Here is a 20,892-nt window from a genome sequence, read left to right as displayed (position 1 = left end):
CTCCTCCCAGCCCTCCCCCAGGAGAATAGGATACCCAGGTTATTTGTTTTCCATTTCCAACACTGGCACATATGGCATGGACAAGACGATTGCCGAATATTGAGCACATATGTATTTGTTCATAAACTAAACATTTGTGAAGATTGGTATTAATGCCACATTCTTGTTCTCAGTGACACCGTGTAGAGGGCCTGTGGCCTGTCAATGTCCCTTCCTACTTTCATATAACGATCATGTACTCGGCTGTGGACCATGTTTACAAAGGATACAAATGTTTGACCAAAAAAAGTCTTCCCGTGGAGCAAATGTATTAGTACAATTCTCCATCCATTGTGAGTTCATTGTCAGTCTCAGCAACGTGTAACCGCATTTAAGTATTGCTATAATTTAGGGTGAATTTAGATTCCAATTTTGAGGGACATTCCTGCTTTTCCACATCATGTCGCCATAACCCAAGAAACTTTTGCAAAATGTCCCACTTTAAGAATATTTCAAAAAAGGTAGCAGGCGCTCCTCTCCAGAAAGAACAAGGCATGATAGCCTGTTCTGAGATGAGAGTTTGCAGCACACGCTTTTTGCTCATTGTACCTTTCACAGATGGGAAATATCCATTTGCATATCAGTCTTTGTCCCACCCACATGGGCAGTCCAGCACCGAAATGCTATGGCAATTCCTCTCTGAACAAAAGTACCACCAGGAACCCCATACACGTGTTTCAGCCTTGTTGGGCATCATCAGTGAGGTGACGTTGTGCCTCTCTAAGCACAGTGAGCAGGGAGTCCACGTCTGGTTGCCCCGAGCTAACTTAGGGTGTCCAACCCCAAATTCCTTGAAAAGAGTTCAAAAAAAGGTGCCCATGTGGGTGGGACAAAGACTGATATGCAAATGGATGTTTCCCATCTGTGAAAGGTACAGTGAGCAAAAAGTGTGTGCTGCAAACTCTCATCTCAGAACAGGTTATCATGCCGTGTTCTTTCGAGAGAGGGGCGCCTGCTACCTTTTTTGAAATATTTGCAAGGAACTTGGGGTTGGTCACCCTGAGTTACTAGGGGGCAACCAGACGTGGGCTCCCTGCTCCCTGTGCTCAGAGAGGCACAGCTTCACCTCACTGATGAGGCCCAACAAGGCTGAAACACGTGTATGGGGTTGCTGGTGGTACTCTTGTTCAGAGAGGAATTGCCATAGCATTTTGGTGCTGGACTACCCATGTGGGCGGGACAAAGACTGATATGCAAATAGATATTTCCCATCTGTGAAAGGTACAGTGAGCAAAAAGCGTGTGCTGCAAACTCTCATCTCAGAACAGGTTATCATTCCATGTTCTTTCTGGAGAGGAGCGCCTGCTTCCTTTTTTGAACCACTTTAAGAATAGTCTTTGAGGCAAGATCTCAGCAGAATAATACTCTGCTAAAGGGGGAAAGCAGGTCAGGTGACAGCTGCGGGGAAAGCCTTGCGAGGGATAGAGAGTGCAAGTGAAAACATCTCGTATTGCTTCCGGAAGATCAGACAGATCAGAAAATAAGAAGAGAGGCACAGATTAAAGAGAGTGCAGAGAAGTGAGTGGATGAAATCGCAAAGAGGAAGATGTATGTTTGAGTGGATGCAGCAATAGAAGGCGAATAAAAGAGGTCTTTGTGTAAAGGAGAGGGAGGCGCAGAAGTGACAGAAAATGTATGCACATCCGGTGCGCCAATTTGAAGCCCATCTCCTGCATCACCCCTGCCATGCACGACCCAAAGATTCACTGAGATCAGAAACATCTTTATGGGAGGGGAAAAAGGGCATGTGCCCACGGCCCTCTCCGTGGAGGGGATCCCAAATGGCTGCATGATAAAAAAAAGATGTCAGTGCCTATTTTTTTACAAAACATAAATTACTCGTCATGATATTGAGTAGTGCTCTGCTGACGTCTAAAATGTATTTCAAACTTTAAAATAAAGTGGCTTGCATCCATTAATATTCTGGTACTTACATATCTCCCTTGATTGGGATAATGAAGCTAGAATTATCGACCTTTTGCATGAACATTTTCTTTATTGTTTTCTTTAAATGTCATGTTAGGTTATTACGTAATTTCTGTACTTTCCAAGGCAGGTGCACACAACTGTGTATTTTAATTCATGAAAGCCAAACATTCACAAATAATTGCAATTTGCTGTAAGCCAAGAACTGGGAAACAATATGGTCAAGTGCAAAAATTGCATACTGGTCTCAATTGCAGCTTCGCTTCTTAAAGTGTGAGATACTGGGCAACTCATTTAATCTCATAGTGCCCAACCCGTCATAAAAACAGTCTTGAAATCTTACAAAAGTTTGAGCTCCAAAAAAATTATTTATCCTCACGCTATGCGCCTCAAAAAAGTCTCACTCGATGTTTATTGAGCTATCGTGTTGCTTCATATATATGAATAGTAATAATGATATATTGTGCAACACAAACCATCAACACAAGTTGGGCGGTAGCCCTGAAATGCGGCGGTAATAAAATTACCGCCGCATTTAAGGGCTGGCTCTAATAAGAGTTGGGCGGAAAGTTTGGAGTTTTACCTTCTACTTTTTGCTGGATGTAAAAATCCATCTTTCCGCATCTTTTGGGGCGTTTGCCACTAATAGCACCATGAGACCCCAATTGGACCCAATGGGAAATAACCGTTAGCCTGCTACTCGTGATCCGGCGCTAATAGCACCAGACCGAGTAGCGGTAATGCTATTTGCGCTAGCGGTATCCCGTCGGAATTACTGCTGCGAAACCGCCAGACTTGTGATGAGGCCCAAAGTCATGTGTTTCTTTGTTCACTAATAGCAACACCACTTGAAAAGCATGGCGCCCTTCTAATCTCAGTCAATGTTTGGATGTGCGCGCATTCCTGATAGCTTCCAATCTGTATACTATGCTATGTGTTCCTTTCTAGTTGATTCCAATCCCTCTCCTGTATCCATGTGTGAGCACTTTTGCATTCTGTGAGGCTGCTAGTCACGGTCCTGTGTTTCTGCTGGTGTAGCTGTACCTTTTCCATACTGATAGTCTGTTTTTCTGCACCTGTATTACAGGCCATATACTTTCCTCATGGCTGCTCTTGTCAAAAAGTGCCCTCTACCTATCCTGGGACCCAAGTACCTTCTTCCCAGACTGCTAATGTTGCCCTTGAAATGTCACTTGCTTATTAGTCGTTACCAGCAAAGATGAAGGGGGTTAAAGGACTTGAAGACAGGGGTGGACTGGCCTATAGGGAACTCTGGAGATTTCCCGGTAGGCCTCTGCACCCTGGTCCTTTTTTTTGTGTGGTATTTCCAAATGTTCCTATCGGAAAAGGGTTGGGCTTGCTTTAAATGTGTGATATGGGGCCACTTTGAACATTATTTACAGGGACTATTTTGGTTCCCAGTCCACCCCTGCTTGAAGAAAGCGGTATCCATGCTTAGGTTAACTTCGCCTGAGGCAGCTTATCAAGATGTGGACAACAAAGGAGGCAACCACAGATTCTGGATCCCTTTATTTCTTTGGTCCAGCGGCTGGGGCTGAAATGCGTATGTGCCCTCAGCCCTTAAAAAAGATCTGGCCTAAATCTGGTTAACTCCTTGGTTGAAACCTGCTCTGAGACTGGTGTTGTTGCCCTCCCCACGTTAGGGGGAGGGGGGAGTGCAATGAACCCCACACCAGAGTCATGGACCGCACTGCATGGTTGACCACTCACACTGCCCACATCACAGCCCATCACAGTGTAAACTAACAGCAGATGGCATGCTTGCAGTGCCCGTTCAGAGTGGTACCCCTCTGACCCCACCTTGTACCTGCTAGTCACCACATATAGGCACTCTTCATCTAAGGCATCATGCTTCCCAACTCCAGGTTCAGTTCTGTCGGATACCTGAGCTGGGCAGCAACTGCAATTTTGAACAATTGCCAATGGCAGCTGCAGGCTATACAAGACCACCTTTGGCATTGAAGACATTGTTCTTTCTCCCCATCAGAATTCATTATCATTAGTGAACACATGTAATATGCAGAAAAAGACACCAAGATCCGGGAAAATGTTTAAACCGTTCCAATTTCTCTCGAAATTGTACCCGAATCTCTATGATGGAAGCTAGGGCGTTTAATGATATCCTAAATCCAGCTGAATTGAAGAACGCTGTTATACTGGTCAGTTCGCTTATTTGTGGGCTTTGCCATTCTGGTACCGTGCAGCGAAAAACCAATGCAAATGTATCGGTGTCTGGAGCGTCGTCGAGTGCACGCATCAGGAGTGCTTTGTGAAGCAGAAGAATCGGCCGAGGAGGAGGTGGCATAGGGGGATGGGGGCACGAGGAAGCCCACAAGATGCAGCAAGGCCAGGGTGCAGTAAAATGCATAGATAAGCACAGGGTGAGGACGAACAGGTGGAATAAGGGGTGTTATGTGTGGTAGAGGATTGCACGGTAAGAGATGGTATAATCAGGGGGATTCCCCATCAGGTAGAACAAGAAAGGCAGGCAATGGCACAGAAAGACGGCTTCCAAGTTAACGGAGACGAGGGCCAGGTTGTGGAAAGATGTTTAGGTGATTAGACGGCAACTAACTCTACAGACAAGAAATGCGCATTGTTGGACAATATTTTCCCACAATTAAGCTCATGTTATATGCAAACAATACAAATCCATATAATGGGCCAAATTCATGGAATTATCTGCACAGAAAATATGGTACTTGCGCGCGCAACTGCGCGCAAATCCGCCTTCATCGATTCATGGAATCGAATACGCGGTACTTTACCTGGACTTGCGTGGATTTCCGTGCTGGCTCTGCAAGTTGCTGCGAGCCGTTGAGGGCCTTGCGTGAGACTCCGATCAGAGCTTGGGCGTAACCTGCGGAGAGGGCTGGGAAGGGGGAGGAACATGCCAAAAATTAAGCGTTCCGAGGGAAGGCCTGGAGGCTATTGCACGGCACAAGACGTATTTATGGATTCAATCACGCAACATCTCGGCTTGGAAATGGTCACGCAAGTCCTTCATACGATCCGCCACCTGAAGGCAGGCGTAAGTACACTTGCAAAAAGGATTTTCAGCAAGCAGGTGGGGTTGCATGTTGGATTTCGGGGTGCGTGTACTCAATTGGGGTTCCGAAGTAACTTAGGGGTGCGCATAAGCAGTGTAGCAGGGGTGCGTGAACGTTTTACTTGGGTCCGCACACAGATCACGCGTTTTTTTGCTGAGTTGCGATTATTTATATGCATGTTGCCAGTGGGCGGATACACTTACGGGGGCCTTGCGCAGGGTCCCCAAGTCGCAGGCCTGCTTACGCGGGGCCCCACGCACTGTTTGAAGGGAGCACCAAAGGTAGCTGATCTGGCAGTTTTCTGCTTCACGTGTGGGCGTGTCGGGGAAGTTCCAGCCGCAACTTGCGAATATGGTTCCTTTGCGCAAACAATTCCACAAATACACTGGGCGCGCATTTTTTCTTCTGCGCACCCAGCGCATTCAATCTGAAAAACAGGCAACAAGCATGATCTAGGGAGAGGGTTGGGTGGGTTGCTGGTGTTATCAGTGAGTAAGGACAGCAGAGGCTGAGGTAGAAGTTGAATTATTCTGCGAGTGGTTAATGTTCTTTAGATGGGTGTCAGAGTGTTCCTCTTTTCCTCCAGCTCTGGCCTGTAAACCCCTGGAAGGTGCATTTTGCCAACCTGCAGTCAAGCCCCGGTGCTGACAGAACCTTCAGCTGTAACCCGGTGCAGTATGAAAAACTATTTACACGTATGTATGTGTATATGTGGGGAATTTATAAAGAGCAAACCTAATGGGACGCATCAGAGACCCGTGCGTGGGGGCCAGACCCAGGGGTTACAAATACAGGTACGTTGCGGGGTAGTGGAGGTAGATGAAAGGGTTAGGGAGAGCAGGGGAGCTCTGGAAGGGAGAAGTAGAGTTGGAGAGATGAGCGAATGGCGAGATGTTCTTTCAAAAGTAGGGTATTTAAAATTGTATTTGCATCATGAAATGTAGCATTACACTTTACATGGTAATTATTTTTCCTCATAGACTAGACATGCTGTAGTTCTTCAGGTAAGGGTATTGTAATTACTTCCAATTCGGTGTGCATTGCCATTAAAGCATTAACCTTGATATTAGAAGCACTTCATCACGTCATTGAAAAGCAGGCTCGTGTGTTCTCGTTGCTCACCTTCCTTTGCTGCTTCTCCCAGGCGGGGTCCAGGAGCATGTCCCTGTCCCACTCATCCTCTTGGTTCATGTACACTTCCTCGTCGTAGATGTAGTTGTACTGCACGTTCGTCTCTACTTGGTTCATGTTGCCGCAGACAGGTGCGCCGGTGACAGGGCTCACTCACTACAGGAACTTTTTGACTCGAGGTCTGTGACAGAGACAACTGAGCAGCACTACCTTGTGAACTAAGTCGGCGGTTCCTTAGTTAAGTAGAAGAGGTGGGTTCACAGTTTCTTTCTAAGGGACAGGGGAAGTGACTTCCTGTGTGCACTTCGTCTCCCGAGTCGACCTGGCCTGCTGAGTAGAGGCTTGCACCGCGGGGCTGCCGTGGGGATGCGCGCCCTTTTGTGACCTCTACTCTTTCCCGCTCCCTCCTGGACGCGACGGCGGCGGCTGGTGTCTACAGAGAAGCGCCGGCTCGCGGAGGCAGCTGCCTATTATCCACCGGGGTCATGTGACCGGCATGGCACGCTTCTCTGGGATTAATAGTGGCAGGCTCTTTTCAAAGCCAAGACAAAATGAGAACACCCAGCCACCCTCTCCCCCTCCCAGAAGTTATTTTTGAACGCATGTATCATTCGAACATTTTAAAACAATGTGCGGGCTGCACAATGCATGGCCCCAAAGACAAGCGCTCGCCGGTTGCAAGTTTCCACTGGTGGTGAAGCTTCAAGCAAGGATGGAAATAAATGTTGAAAGGAACGACTACACACGCTGTGAAGCAAATGCACCGCCGAGTAACGCGCCTTGGCAGTATGAGCGAGAGGATGCACCACCAACCTCGACGATATCAGAATAACAGCGCAGTTTTAAAGCACCTTGAAGTTTAGATATAGGACACGCTGTCCATCAAAGGTTCTATGCAGGCTAATATGTTAATGTACAGGTATTTATATAGCGCACAGTCACCAACGGAGCTGGACGCCAGGCGCTCAGGCAGATCTGCAAACAAAGAGGTGGAGTTGGGTTAGTGAGTGAAGAGGGCGCAGGAAGGTGAGAAGGTTGTGTTATGTTGGCAGCTTCAGTTCGGTTTTCACTGTGTGCTGAGCTTCGGTGTGAATATTGGATCGATGCGAGTTCTTGTGTGCTGTTGTTGCAATTTATGTGTTAATTGTTGCTACGATGTGGTGAAGTGCGTGCGGTTTGCTGTGAGAGAAGTGGTTGTGTGGATTTTTGTGTGAGTTAAGTATGCAGAAATGTGAGGTTTTGGTTAGTGGGTAATATGTCTCTTAATCCTTGTAGTTCTTGTTTTATGTATCTGGTTGTCATACTGGGTAGGTATATTCTTTCACTTTCCTATCCTGACTGTCTAGTTTCTAGGGCGATGGCGTGGCTGGTTCCCAGGTAAATTATTGAGCTTAGTGCACCTGGTTGGGCGAGCATTATCCCCTACTTAGATAGGGGTGTTATATTATCATTCTCCCGCTCCTTTCTATCCATTTACTGTCGGTGGTCCATTGGATAGGTATATTCTTTCTCTTACCTTTCCTGACTGTCTAGTTTCTAGGACGATGGCGTGGCTGGTTCCCAGCTAAGTTATTTGAGCTTAGTACACCGGTTGGGCGAGCATTATCCCCTACTTAGGTAGTGGTGTTATATTATCATCCCCCGCTCCTTCCTATTTATTTACTGTCAGCGGTCCATTGCTACCTGTGATTACAATGTGGGCCATGGTGTTATTGCTCGGTCGTCCTTGCCTTCCTTCCTGATTGATCTGTGGTCGTTCTTTGGTATGATTCTAGGTGGTCTATCTTTCAATTGATAAGTGGATATGTTGAAGGTCGGTATATCCTTACTTCAATTAAGGGAAGAAGGCTTAGGGAATATGGGATAGGTTTCCTCTCCCAGACTAGTTCCACTTTGTATGCCCGTATCGGCATTCTTTCTAGTTATGGGGTGAAGAGCCAAGAGTCGAGGAGTTTCCTGAATTGTAGGTGATCTCTTGTGTTCCGTATGTTCTTTGGTAGTTCGTTCCAGGTTTTTGGTGCGAGGTGAGAGAAAGAGGATCCTCTGAGTGTTCTTTTAATGTATGATTTGGGTTCCAAACGGATGTCGCTACTGGATGTGAGTGGCCTAGTGTGATGTATGTTTATTTTTCTTCTAAGGAACTCTGCGCCTTGGTCGTGGATTGCTCTGTGCGTTATGCACATTGATTTGAACTTGATTCGCTGTTTGATGGGTAGCCAGTGTACTGTTTTCAGCGCTGGTGTGGTTTGCTCTCCTTGTGGTAGTTCAAGGAGCAGTCTGGCTGCTGCATTTTGTATGTGTTAGAGTTTATTTAGGAGTTGTTCAGGCATTCCTACATATAAGCTTTTGGCGTAGTCTAATCTGGACATGATGAGAGTGATGACTTAGAAGAATATGTGTCTTCTGTGTTAATTGGCTGAACGTGTTCAAGTTACCAATTAAAAAACCACAAGATAGGAAAACTAGACACACAGTGGACGTCACATTGATGCTGAACATAAAATAAGATTCTGAACAATAAGGCACTGTGTGATTGGCACAGTCGCTGTGTTGGGGGTTCGGAGGTCAATGTTGTACCTGTTTTAATGACATGCAAACCCTCCCGATTTAGGCGGAAGACTACCGATTTTTCATTATATGGAAATGTGCACCAATGTTTTATGGGTTAGAAGCCGACTCTGCATGATTTACCTATTCTAGGTGAAGGGGGCTGTCAGTGGTGAGATCAATGTTGTACCTGTTCTATGTGAGAGAAGCATGCACTGATGTGGCCTCTATACTATGTTAGGGTACCTTACACTCAGAGGTGGTGCCAGCCTGGGTCAGGGGCTGGGGGGTTTAAGCCCCTCCACTTTCAAGAGGTTGAAGGCAGAAGGTTGCATGCACTCTGCATGGTGCTCAGCCTAGGGCTCAGTGGGAAAGGGTGGCTACCACAAATGTAACACCTGGGGGAGTATTTTCTTTTAAACAATAATTAACGTGACAGCAGCAAATGTACAAAGGCAGAGAAAAAAATCCTATAAATGTATAAATGAACCCCCTATGATGAAGCCAAAGGCTGAATTGATTGCTGGGCTCAGCTTTTAGATGGCCCACAACTCCAATGAAAGTCAATGCGATCCATAGGCTCAAAGGAGGATGAGTGCTATGTCTTGAGAACCAATGGAAGATGCCAAGCAGGGACGCCCGAGAGGGCCTTGGCCAGGACAACAGACAAACGCTCCAACAAACGGTTAAATACGACTTTCCTCTCCTCTGGAACATCCCAGGGTTCACGGGAAGCCCCAATGACAGATCCCTGAGCCCTAAGTGAAGAAACTTCCAAATCTTTAGAAAAATTCTTCCTTCAGGAACTACATGACCACAAGGAAACTACAGGAAAATGGGGATATGCTTTCACTGGGGACCCCTATCACAAAAGGCCCCAGCACCCGAAACAATATTTCAAAGCTGCTGAACTGCAGAAGGTCTAAAACGCTGCTGTTCCCTGTTCAGAGAGGCCGCCTTAAGAAAGTAACCCATATTATTTTCAGACCCGCATTTACTTCTGCTGGGAAGAGGACCCCCTACATGATAGGAGGACAGTGAGAGCCTGAACGAGACCAGCAATACTCGGCCATCACTAAATCCAGGAGTCATGTTGGAGATATACTCCCCACGCTCCCCTGCCTCAGTACCTGGAGCCAAAGGAAAGAAGAACCACACTCTCTTAGAGGGAAAATGGTCCAGGGACACGGTTGTGAAGCTGGAGCATATCTCCTGAAATACCTCTGGAGGCACAAACCCTAACTGGGAAGGCAGACATTTTCTGATGAGAAAATTCGCTTTTGTGCTGCCAACTTCACTTTATGCGGACAGTTTATAGAGAGGCCAGATGAAAATCTGCCTCATAGTCCAGATGAAAATCCAGGAGTGTGAGAAGTCAGGAAGTAGAATCTCCCTGCCTGTCGATACATGCCATAGTTGTAAAATGAAGAATTGCCTAGCATTTCAGTGTTGGGCTGCCCTTGTGGGTGGGACCAGACTGACATGCACATAGTATTTCTCCTCTGTGAAGGTTTCGGTGTACTAAACGTGCTTGTAGACCCTCCTGAGTGAAGGAAATTCCATTGAACAGATTAGTTAAACCAATGTTTATTCTCAGTAGAGGGGCTAAAGATTTGACCAAAAGCATGTCATAGAAAACCTCTCTGGCTGTTTTGATTCAAGCATAATCCTCTTCCAACGCCCCTCCCAAAATCACTGGTAAAGTTCCCCTTTCAGTGAGTGCTGAAAGTCAGTGCATTTTGTAGTCCTAAGCGCACTTTAGGGGTATCTACTGAGAGGAAACCCATAGTCTCCTATTTTCCTCGGGATAGTTATCATCCTTCCTGGAGGAATTGTATTGTTGGACGATGAGGACGGAGAAGATGATCCTGAAGATATGGAGATTTTGCATGCTTTTTTATCTAATTTTCTCTTTTTGTTTAGTAATTTACCACTGGAAGATGAAAGCTCAGACTTGTTATGCTCCATTCCCTGGGAGGAGGAAAAATGATGTGCCTCTTGTTAGAGGCCTTGTTCACTGTATAACCCAATCTGACTCTTGTTTGCCAACCATGATACTGAAAGCTGCAGGAATTAACCTTTTGTACCTAACACCAGCCATGCACGCTCATGGGGGTCTGGAGAATCCCAAATCAAGATGACTTCCAGACTGGTGGAAGCAGGGGGAACATGTCATACACTTGTGTAGGAGCGCGATAGAAATAAAATATCAATATCAATATCAATACATCCTCATATAGTTCCTGTGTGTGTACTGCTATTCCAGAGAGAAGCCTCATTCCAATATTAATGTGGAAAAAAGGCTCCATGTATAATATTAACACTGCTCCCCATTCAAAGGATTGTGCCATTTGAGTGTGGCAAAGAAGCCCCACTCCACTGCCTGTCCTGTGTAAACGTTTATTGCGAAGCCACTCTCAACACGGGGAGTTCCTTCCCTCCCCACTTAAGTGGTTATGCAACAAACTGTTTAACCAATTCTTTTTTGTAGCCCTATCTAAGACAGATATCATGCCCCTTGGATCCCTCTCCCCTGAGCTAACAATGAACCAAGAACCAAGCCTTTGTACGGGAAATATATTGGTATTTATTTAAATTAAAAGCAATAGAAATTAGCATGAAAATGTCAAAAACCACTGTATCTATGGCATAACACAATCAACTTCGCTCAGCATAAATAAATCACAAAAGTGAGTTAAAAAGAACACAATCACAATTCTTCCCTTTCTGCAAATTTCACTTGACAAAATAATTACACTGATCAATAACAAAGGCACATATGTAATGTGCGATTTAGATTTTCCTGCAGGCTTAAACAACTAGCAGTAGGATCTCAAGATTGGTAATTATGATTTTGCCCCAATACTTTTGGTGTAAAATAAAAGGGTGATTTATCGCTTTGTTTTTCAGACCTTGCTTTGATCTATGTTGGGAAGTCAGACAGAAAAATTTGAATGCTTTGGGGAATTCTGGATTTCAGACTCCCCTTACCGAAAGGCCTGTGTTGGGGAAGCTGGATAAAAAGGTTGGACTGATTTAAGAACAAAGACACAACTCTTCCTTAAAGAGGTCGGGGTCAGCTGGACATTACCTAATTAAATTATAGGCTGTAGTTGTCAGCGCACACTGGGAAGTGAGTTTTGTTCATTTCGAATTTAAACAAAATTCACCACGTGTTACGCTCACCTGGTATCCACATTGACACCACCCAGCTGGGTTACTCTCTGGTATGCTTCTCAGCTTTGCCCTGATGTGGTCTGCGGGGACGGTTCTGCCTGAAAATACAGGAGGACTGTGTTCAAGACTGACCGACTGGGGTAAGTATCCTCCCTCCACCCCAATATGCTTTCAGTCCCTCTGGTGCCCTCTCCTCACCTTGTGGTAGAATTAGGCATGCTCTCCGTCCTGCCTTCTTTGCAGGGGTGCGTTGTCTTTCATGGGTGAGTGCGGTCCAGTTACTTCACTGACGCCGGCCCGTTTGATATTGTTCAGGCAGGTCTTATTGCTGTTCTTTAGTTTTGTTGCTATCCTGCATGCCTTTCCTTGTTTAAAATGTCTCTTTTTCTCCCTTTGGTATGCAGAGCTTCAACGCGGCGAACTGGCTTGGTTGAGCCCCGCTGGTAAATGATGGCACATTAAGAGCGCTATGATGCGGTAAGTAAGCGCTATGCACAGCGCTTCGAAGTCTTGCCTTTGCTAACCTGTGTTTTACTTCCTTGTAGGTCGCGGTGTTCTTCAGCACAAGTGGAATGTTCGGAGTGGTGCCAGCCGAGAGGCGACCAGCCAGGTAAGCCTTTTGAGCAGTTCGTAATTTGTAAATGTCTCTACAGCTTTCTTTAATGTTGCCTCTATCTTCCTCTTTCAGGTCGTTCTGTCCGGGAGGAGTGCAGATTCGAGGAAGCTGTTCTCAGTAGCTGCGAGTGTTTAAAGATGAAGGCTGCAGGTAAGATGCTGCTGCTAATGATGTTCCTTGTGTCTCCTTGCAGGTTCTGCTTCTCCGAGGTTCGAGGGAATAGCTGGACACGGTGAGCGTCACGTTGCAAACTGCAAAGTAACACGAAGCATGTTCTGCAGTCAGGGTGTGGTTTATATAGCCCAGGTAAAGTACTACCAGGGAAAGTAGTTCCAGGCCTGCCACACCCAAAACACTAGATCGCATAGCTTGGTTCTTAGGAACCAAGCTATGTGGATGCCTCCAGGTTGGCTGACAATACAATAAAGTAGTTCCCAAGCAAATTGTTGTTCATGGTGTATGAGCCTGGCGCCATAGGCACCAGGACTGGCCCCATGAGGGCTTTTGAAGAGGATGTCAGGCTCTAGAGGCCCGAGTCCTGACTCCACCTGGCCAATGGGTTTGCCAGAGGGGGTTTTGGCGAGGGTCGTGACACCACGTAGTGTTCTGCCAAATGAGGAATGAATTAAAAAAATATTTTTTTTAAATAGGCTAAGGATCTACACAAATTTGCCCCCCTAACCACTATAAAGGGAAAGGATTCAAGGCAAGCAGGCTCCCCCACCTTTTGGTTTCCCAGGGCTCAGTTCTACTTACATAGCAAGCCTCTGTTTAAGGTTCAGGAAAGCCTGCTGCATCTCAGGACTCTCTGGAAAGATAGGGCAGGGGTCTGGTCACTACACTCTCAAGGATGGCCTCCTGCTCTCCACCATAGGACCCAGTCAGCTTTGAGGCCTTCCTAGAAATAGACAGCTCCACCCAGATGCACTCTCAGCAACTTGTCTCGGGAGGATAGCTCAGCGGCAACATGCGCGCCTTGGAAGCAAGACGACACAAAGCAACACAGGTTTGATTCCCGGGTCCGCGCTTAGAAACCTCTGAGTGTTTAAGCACGTTACAAATACGCAACTAAGTCAAAAACAATTCCGCAATGAAAAAAAAACAATTCCTGTAACAGTGCTTTAAAAATGTTAAATAAATAAATAAATACCTCCTCTCGTGTCTCCTTACAGCTGTTAGATACCAAGTTTCAGCAGCCTTCCTGATGGTCTGTCTGTTCCTGTCCCTCCCTCCCTTTTCTGTCCCTCTGTCTTAGTGCAGTCCCCCTTATATAGCTCCTTTGTGCTGGAAGCTTGCTCTTTGATGTTGGTGCCCCCATTTTCACACATATTAGTCGTGCTCCAGCCAAGGGTGACTTTTCTTGAATTCAATGCTTTAGGAGCCAGCAGGTCTGGAGAACACTGAATTTCAACGCCTTTAGCAGGACATTTTACTTGCGGTTGGTCATTAGATGAGAGATGTGATATCCCAGCTGGGAGTGGGAGTTTTCCTTGTGAAGTTTTGCCCACAGCCAGCAAAAGGGTCTGCCTTGGGCTGACATTTTTTTTACTGACGGCAAAGTGGCTCTTCACATGTCACTGGAGTTTTGTGGGTGAAACATAATATTCATTGCTCTTTGTCAACCCACACATCATGTTTTGTTTTCCTGACATTTTTCTGTGAGCAGTGATATTTTTTTTCACTTTTACTTTTTAAAACCGTTTCTATTTGCACACACGTGCAGGCCTTTTTTTCTCAATGTTTAACAATCCTGTTTTCCATGTGACAGGGATGTTTGATCCTCCTTCCTTTGTAAATTAAAATGCTGCTTATCAATTGGTAATTACAGGTAGGCCCCTTTCCACATGTCTCGTTAATTATTTTACTTGAAAAACACCAACAATGTCCAGGCCATTTTTGTTTCAGTGTTTAAAATGCCTGCCATTCATGTTAATGTTAATGTTAAAGGATATTTGTATAGCGCATTATCACCACCGGAGTGGTCCCCTGGCGCTCTGGCGGCTCTGAAAAAAAGGCGAGGGTAGGGGGAGTTAGTGGGAATAAGCTGGAAAAGTGCAAGAGAGCAGTGATGTGCTGTTGGCAGCCTCAACCCGGTTAACACCGTTGATTGGGCTTGGGGTGTTTCCTGCATGTGAAAGGGACTTCTGTTTGGGGCCTTTAAAAGCACCCCACATGCCCCCCCTGTTCTTCCATGACACTTTGTTGGGAAAGAGCAGGGCAGAGTGGGGTTTCATTAGGTGTATTTTCCTTCATCAGGGTTGGGGGGTATGGCATGGCACCCTGTTTTCTTCCTTAGTTTCTATCCGGTTTTTCATCTTTCCTTTTCCTTCTTCAGATGGTTCCTCTCCTCTGCCCGACTTTCATTTGGCTCATCAATCATTTGTAAATTGTGTCTGGGATGACAGCTTTTCAACTGGTTGATGTGGACCCATTTTTCCTCTGTCAGTTCTCCTTTTGGGGGACAGATCTTGTAAGCAAAAGGTGATATCTACAATGTCAAAGGCACCACGCCAAGATGGGAGGAATTTAAGCTCCTTGGCCTGATTCCTTAGAAAATTGTACAGGTAAACCTTGTCACCTATTTCATACTCTTTTATGGTGGTCTTTAGATCATAGTAGGTCTTCATTCCTTCAGCCGACTTTTCTAAATAGCGCTGAGCATACGCAAAAGCATGCTGGAGGTGCTTCCTTAAATTTTCAATGTACTCATGAGTAGTGGACGCATTTATCGGTGTCTGCTCCTGAGTCCTATAGAGCAGATGCTGTGGTAACATCATTTTTCATCCGGTCATGAGCTCAAATTGAGACATCTTTGTTGCAGAAGATGGTGTAGACTTAATAGCCATCAGGACAAGCAGCAATTGCATGTCCCAACTGGGTCCAGAGTCTGCCACAAACTTCTTTAAGAGACTCACAATTGTTATATGCCCTAGTGTCAGGAATAACGATGAACCCCCAGAAATCGTGTCTGTATCCCCTAGGAGGGTACAGAGGGAGACCCATCCAGAGATTGCCAGTGCTGCCGATTAAGTGGGAGCTAGTAACATTTAGGTACTTGGGAGTGGACATATCCCATGATCCCAAGGTGGAACACAGGCAGAACACGATTAAAGCGGTGGACAAAATTGAGAAAAGTATGTCCTTCTCGGTGAGGCTACCATTGTCCATGATGGGGAGTGCAGCATTACTGAAGATGGTGGTACTGCCTAGACTCTTACATTACTTTGCCAACGTCCCTTTCGCAATCCCGAAAGGTTTTTTTGATAGACTACATAGCATATACAGGAGCTTCATATGGCAAAACTCCAGAAATAGAGTGGTGTTGTGGAAACTCCAGAACTCATATGAACAGGGAGGGATAAGGTTGCCCAACTTTGAGACATATTTCATGGCTAGTCAACTACAATATGTGGCCAGATGGCTGCCAGACGACCAAACATCAGAATCACGGTTGCTAGGTATGGTTAGCGCGCTATACTTCGTGAAGGAAATGAAATGGATACCAGATTCATATAGGACTGACAAAAACCTACTGTTGCGCCTTGGGTGTGTTATGTGGCACAAAGCAAGACAACTGCTAGGTGGTGCAGCACAATATTCCCTGCAGATACCACTCGATACATTAGGAGGGGTGGATGAACAGACCTGGAGGAATGTACGAAAGAGATAGGACCCATGGTTGTAGCTACACTAGGGGATGTAATTAAGGAAGGGTTACCCCAAAGATCTGAGGAGTTGGTAGTGAACACTGGGATACACAATGGGATACACAGTGGGCAATACATTACACATGGCCGAATTCTGCGAAGCCTGAAACAGAGATGGCCGGACTCTGTCATGCCCTTGCAGCCAGATGAAGTGACTGAATCATTCTATTATGTGTCTGAAGGAGGATACAAAGTGTCATGTATATATGAGTTGTTAATGTCTAAGGTGGGCGGAGAGATAGATCAGATTAGACGAACGTGGGAAGCAGACCTGGGGGAACCATTTTCGGATGAGGGGTAGAGCAGAGCGAAATTGTACCACAAAAAGGTCTCAAGGAACACGAGACTACAGCAGATTCAGTTGCATGTGACACATAGAGCATACCTAACTCTGAACAAGATAGCCAAGTTTGGCCAAGCAGACGTACAAAAATGCCCGAAATGCGGGGGGGGTGGAGGTGGACTTTGTACATTTGTTTTGGGCATGTGTGGAAATTGGCAGGTTTTGGAGAGAGGTGGCACAATTGTTAGAGAAGCTGGAACTCACTCTGGATGTGGAGTCTTCCATGGCTTGTCTATTTAAAGGGTTCCCGAGGCCTAAACGGGTACCACATGTAAACAAGCTCAGGGACTTGGCGTACATCCTGGCAAAATGAAAAATAGAGAGGGGTTGAAAGGTTCAAGCAAGACCTTTGGCACAAGTGTGGTGGAGGGACTTATTGGAATGGGCTAATGGAGAGACCAGGGTGTGGTAAGAAGTGGCTAGCAGAGAAGGGGAACAGGTAAGGAGTCATGGAGATTGCGCATAGCAAGTTTGAGAGCCTCGAGCGCAAGACACAGGATGAGGCAGTGATCCCCACACAGGAAGCTTCCATAGATACATCAATTTTGGGTGAGGAATAGTGTAAGAATAAAGGGTGCGATGTAAGCCTAGACCAAAAAGGAGTTGGGGGAGGGACGAGGAGTTGTTATGTTATTAACTGTGTGTTGGTTGTTACTAGCAACATGTAAAGTGTTTGTTTATGTTAAAAAATAAATAAAAATTGTTTTAAAAAAAAGAAAATAAAAGATACTCACAATTATTTTGTTATATCTCTCCACCCTCTGCTTGAGACCAGGCAGTGGGCAATGTGGAGTTTTCATTTTAGCCCTAGAATCTCCCACATCTTCACCATCACCTCACTGGTGAAATGGCTTCCTCGGTCAGACTCAATCCCTTGGGGGAGGCCGAAATGAGAGAAGATGTGGTTGATCATTAGTGCAGCAGCTGTCCCTGCCATACAATTCGGGCTGGTAGACATTCTATTCACTTTGTGAACAAGCATGTCACAGTTAACATGTACTTGTTTCCTCTAGAGGAGCGAATCACTGGCCCAATGAAATCGACTTGCAAATCTGACCAAGGCAATGTCATTCCCCTTTATTGTAGGGGATGTCTGTGTGTGAGTGAACTGGGTTGGAATTGAGCACACACAAGACACCCCTTTAGGTAAGTGTCAAGGTCCTTGCCCATGTGTGGCCGTTAGGCAACCACGCATAAGATATCCAATGTCGTATGAAATCCCCTATGACCATCAGTGGCCACGTCATGGCCGTGGTTCAACATCAGGCTTCGGAATGAGGTTGGTATCACCCACTGGTCACTGCCAGCTAGGGCTCTCCTTACCAACAAACTGTGTTGGATCCGGAACATCTTGGAAAACTTCATCAACACCCAGACATCCTCTTTACCATCATAATCTGACTCTGTTAGAGGAAAACGTACAGGGTCTTCAATGTGTCAATAAAACTTCCCAATGAGCGGGTCCTCTTTCTGTGCAGTGATCAAATCTGCATCTGGGGTATTTGTACCCCACTGGGCTGTTGAGAGTTCGCTGTTAGCTCGAGTTTATGACCTGGTGACAGCTGCCATGTAGATTTCATTCAGCAGGAATTCTGTTTCTATGAAATCCCATTGCAGAGCTCTGGTTTTAGCGAGCTGGTCAGTCAGGTCATTCCCAGTCTTATCTGGCGCCTCCCTCTTAGAATGACCTCTTATCTTCTTCCAATAGATGGTCATCTCATTGATGGTCACCAGATCACCGATTGACTGGATCAGTTTGGAATGCTTTAGGGGTTTGTTGTTGGCACAAAAAATGCCTCTGTTCTTCCAGTTAATCAGGTGCTCCACAAACCCATTTCTGACATAATCAGAGTCAGTGATTATGACCAGTTCCTTGAGTTTGTGGTGCACTGCGGTGAGGATGGCCTGATAAACGGCCATCAACTCTGCAACCTGACTACTTCGGAGTCCTATTTTATAACCAGCAGAGGGATCTGGGGTATCATTCACCCAATCATTCCCAATGCCAGCCACCAGTTCTTTTCCCCCGTTGCTATCAACATGGCAGGAGCACCCATCCACATAAACTGTGGGTATCCCCTGACACGTATCCTCTTCATAGACCTTGCGTGGGGAAGTTAAATATGCTTCCATGTTGTTGTTGTGATTAGACTTTTGTCCTCGAGACAGTTTTCTTGAGCACAATCATGCAAGTCCGCCAACCCTTGCGCTAGGGGACTCTTCTTGTGTTGGCCATATCTGACCTCCACAGGAAAGCCTTGAATGGACAGAATTCAGGAAGTAATTCGGGAATTACTAATGTTCCCCACCCGGATTCTGTCACTTTGTGAATACTATAACGGTTGGTGAGGAATCTTAACAATGATGTGCTCCCCCTGTATGAATGGGCGGTAATTTTTCAGCACCTACACCGTTGCCAGGAGTGCCTTCTCGCAGTCATTGAATTTCTCCTCCACAGAGAACAAAGTCTTGCTCGCGTATGAGATGACTTTGTTGACCATGTCATGCTTTTGATACAATACCGCTATTAGGCAAGTATTTGAGAACCCTGTCTCCAAGAAGAACTCCTTGTTCCTTATGAGGTAAGCCAAACAAGGAGCCTGAGAAAGGCTTCTTTTCAGATGTTTAACTGCCTTGGATTGTTCTAGACCCCACTCCCACTTGACTCTGGCCTTTAATAAATGGACCAAGGGTCGAGTGACCACTACGTAGCCTTCAATGAACTTTTGACTATGAGAAGTAAGTCCAAGAAGGCTTCTTAATTCTCGCAGAGTGGTAGGGTCTCTTCATTTCAATAAAGCTTCCACCTTCTTCACCTGGAGATTAAGACCCTCAGGTGTGATCTTGTGCCCTAAGAAGTTCACTCAGATCTTACACCACTGTGCCTTCTGAACGGACAGTTTTGCTCCTGTCCTCTGCAACCGGGTTAGAACATAGCAGATTTCTCCTATATGTTCCTCCACAGTTGAGCTCCTGATCAAAATATCATTGCCGGAGTTTATGTATCCAAAGGGGGTTCAGGTCCATGTATACTGCTGCCCCCCAAAGGTAAAGGCAAGCTTGTACTGGTCTTCCCTACTCACGGATACTGTCCAGTAACCATTGGTCAGGTCAATGGTGCTGTACACCTTTGACCCTTGGATCTGGGCCAGTCCCTGATCAATCTAGAGAAAGGGCCATCTTGACATGTGGAGCCGTTTGTTCAACTCCCTCAGGTCCGCACATAGTCTCCATTGGCTATTTGGTTTGAGGATCCCCAGCACCGGGTTGTTGAAGGCACTGTGGATCAGACGAATTACCCCACAGGATTCTAAATCCTTAATAATCTCTGTGAGTGACTCCATGAATGCGGGAGGTAAGCGCTATGGTTTCACAAATACGGGAGCCATCTCGGGGTGCGTGGGAATGGTGGTTAAATGAATGGATGTCCGTCCACAGTCATATGAGTCCACTGAAAAGATATCTTGGAATTCCAGGAAGACCTGTTTTAGCTTTTTTCTTTACTCCTCTGTCTCACAGGCATCAGCAAGATTGATCCTTTTCTTGACCATCTGCTTTAAACCTGGAAAGACCTTGGGCTTGGCAATTTCAGTGCTATCCTCCAGTTGGGTGGAGAGATCTCTTTTGATGGTGTTGACCTGGACAGGGGATTCGAGGTGGTGGTCCTTGACTCGGAACACTACCTCCTCCCTCCTAATGTCACAGGTCACCTCTTCGTAGGGGCAGGAAGAGTACACCAGGAAATTCCCCCATGCCTAGGAAAAATCTTTTCTGGAGAAATACTGTTGCTGATGTTGAAACAGTTGTTTGGGCTTGGTCCCATAATTTAATTACCTAAATCAATAGAATAATGTTGGGCATCAACCGCCATTCCAATAAAGGTGTCTGCGCCCAAAGTGATACTTCGAGGGTCGCCGTTATCCACCAATATTCGAATGGTGTTGTGTTGTAGGTCTACTAGAGGTGTCAGATTTAAATATAAACCTTGTTGTTGGAGATGGGAATTTAGATTTATATATGCGTCCTGATGTTTGAGGTTCTTGCTCTCTTAATTTTGAGGGGAAGAGTTTATTTTTGCACCTGTCCTGGGATGATTACCTCTTATCACACCTGAACTTCAACTGCATAAGGCAGCAGTTGAGCTGACCAGAATGCTTTTTCAATATTGCCAAAGCCCATGGGGTTATTCCCCAGTCGGAACCAGGCTTTATTAATAATTAGGTCCAAATTGATTGTGAATCGGTTGAGAATGTCACTTCCCACATCAAAGGCTGAAAGAACATCTCTCACAACCCAACAATTATGGTCTATGCTTTTGTTGCCAATGGACATTTT

The 20,892-nt window shown here is 45.8% G+C and overlaps 2 protein-coding genes across 2 annotated transcripts in view; both read right to left on the bottom strand.

Annotated features, from left to right (window-relative positions):
• Window positions 1–6,620, bottom strand: part of ACTN2 (actinin alpha 2) — a 324,822-nt gene extending 318,202 nt beyond the window's left edge. Inside the window, exon 1 of the mRNA XM_069607933.1 lies at window positions 6,159–6,620. Within this exon, the coding sequence (XP_069464034.1) occupies window positions 6,159–6,284 (126 nt within the window). The 5' untranslated portion in view covers window positions 6,285–6,620. The remainder of the gene's footprint in view (window positions 1–6,158) is intronic.
• Window positions 6,621–18,102: 11,482 nt separating this feature from the next.
• LOC138467247 (ribonuclease H-like) lies at window positions 18,103–18,690 on the bottom strand. The gene has a single exon (XM_069607271.1). It carries the CDS (start codon window positions 18,688–18,690, stop codon window positions 18,103–18,105), a length of 588 nt encoding a protein of 195 aa, XP_069463372.1.
• Between the last annotated feature and the right edge of the window lie 2,202 nt (window positions 18,691–20,892).

The sequence above is a fragment of the Ambystoma mexicanum genome, chromosome 4q (genome assembly GCF_040938575.1).
Source record: "Ambystoma mexicanum isolate Mex_15411 chromosome 4q, UKY_AmexF1_1, whole genome shotgun sequence".
NCBI lineage: Eukaryota > Metazoa > Chordata > Amphibia > Caudata > Ambystomatidae > Ambystoma > Ambystoma mexicanum.
This window is presented reverse-complemented; position numbering and strand designations above follow the sequence as displayed.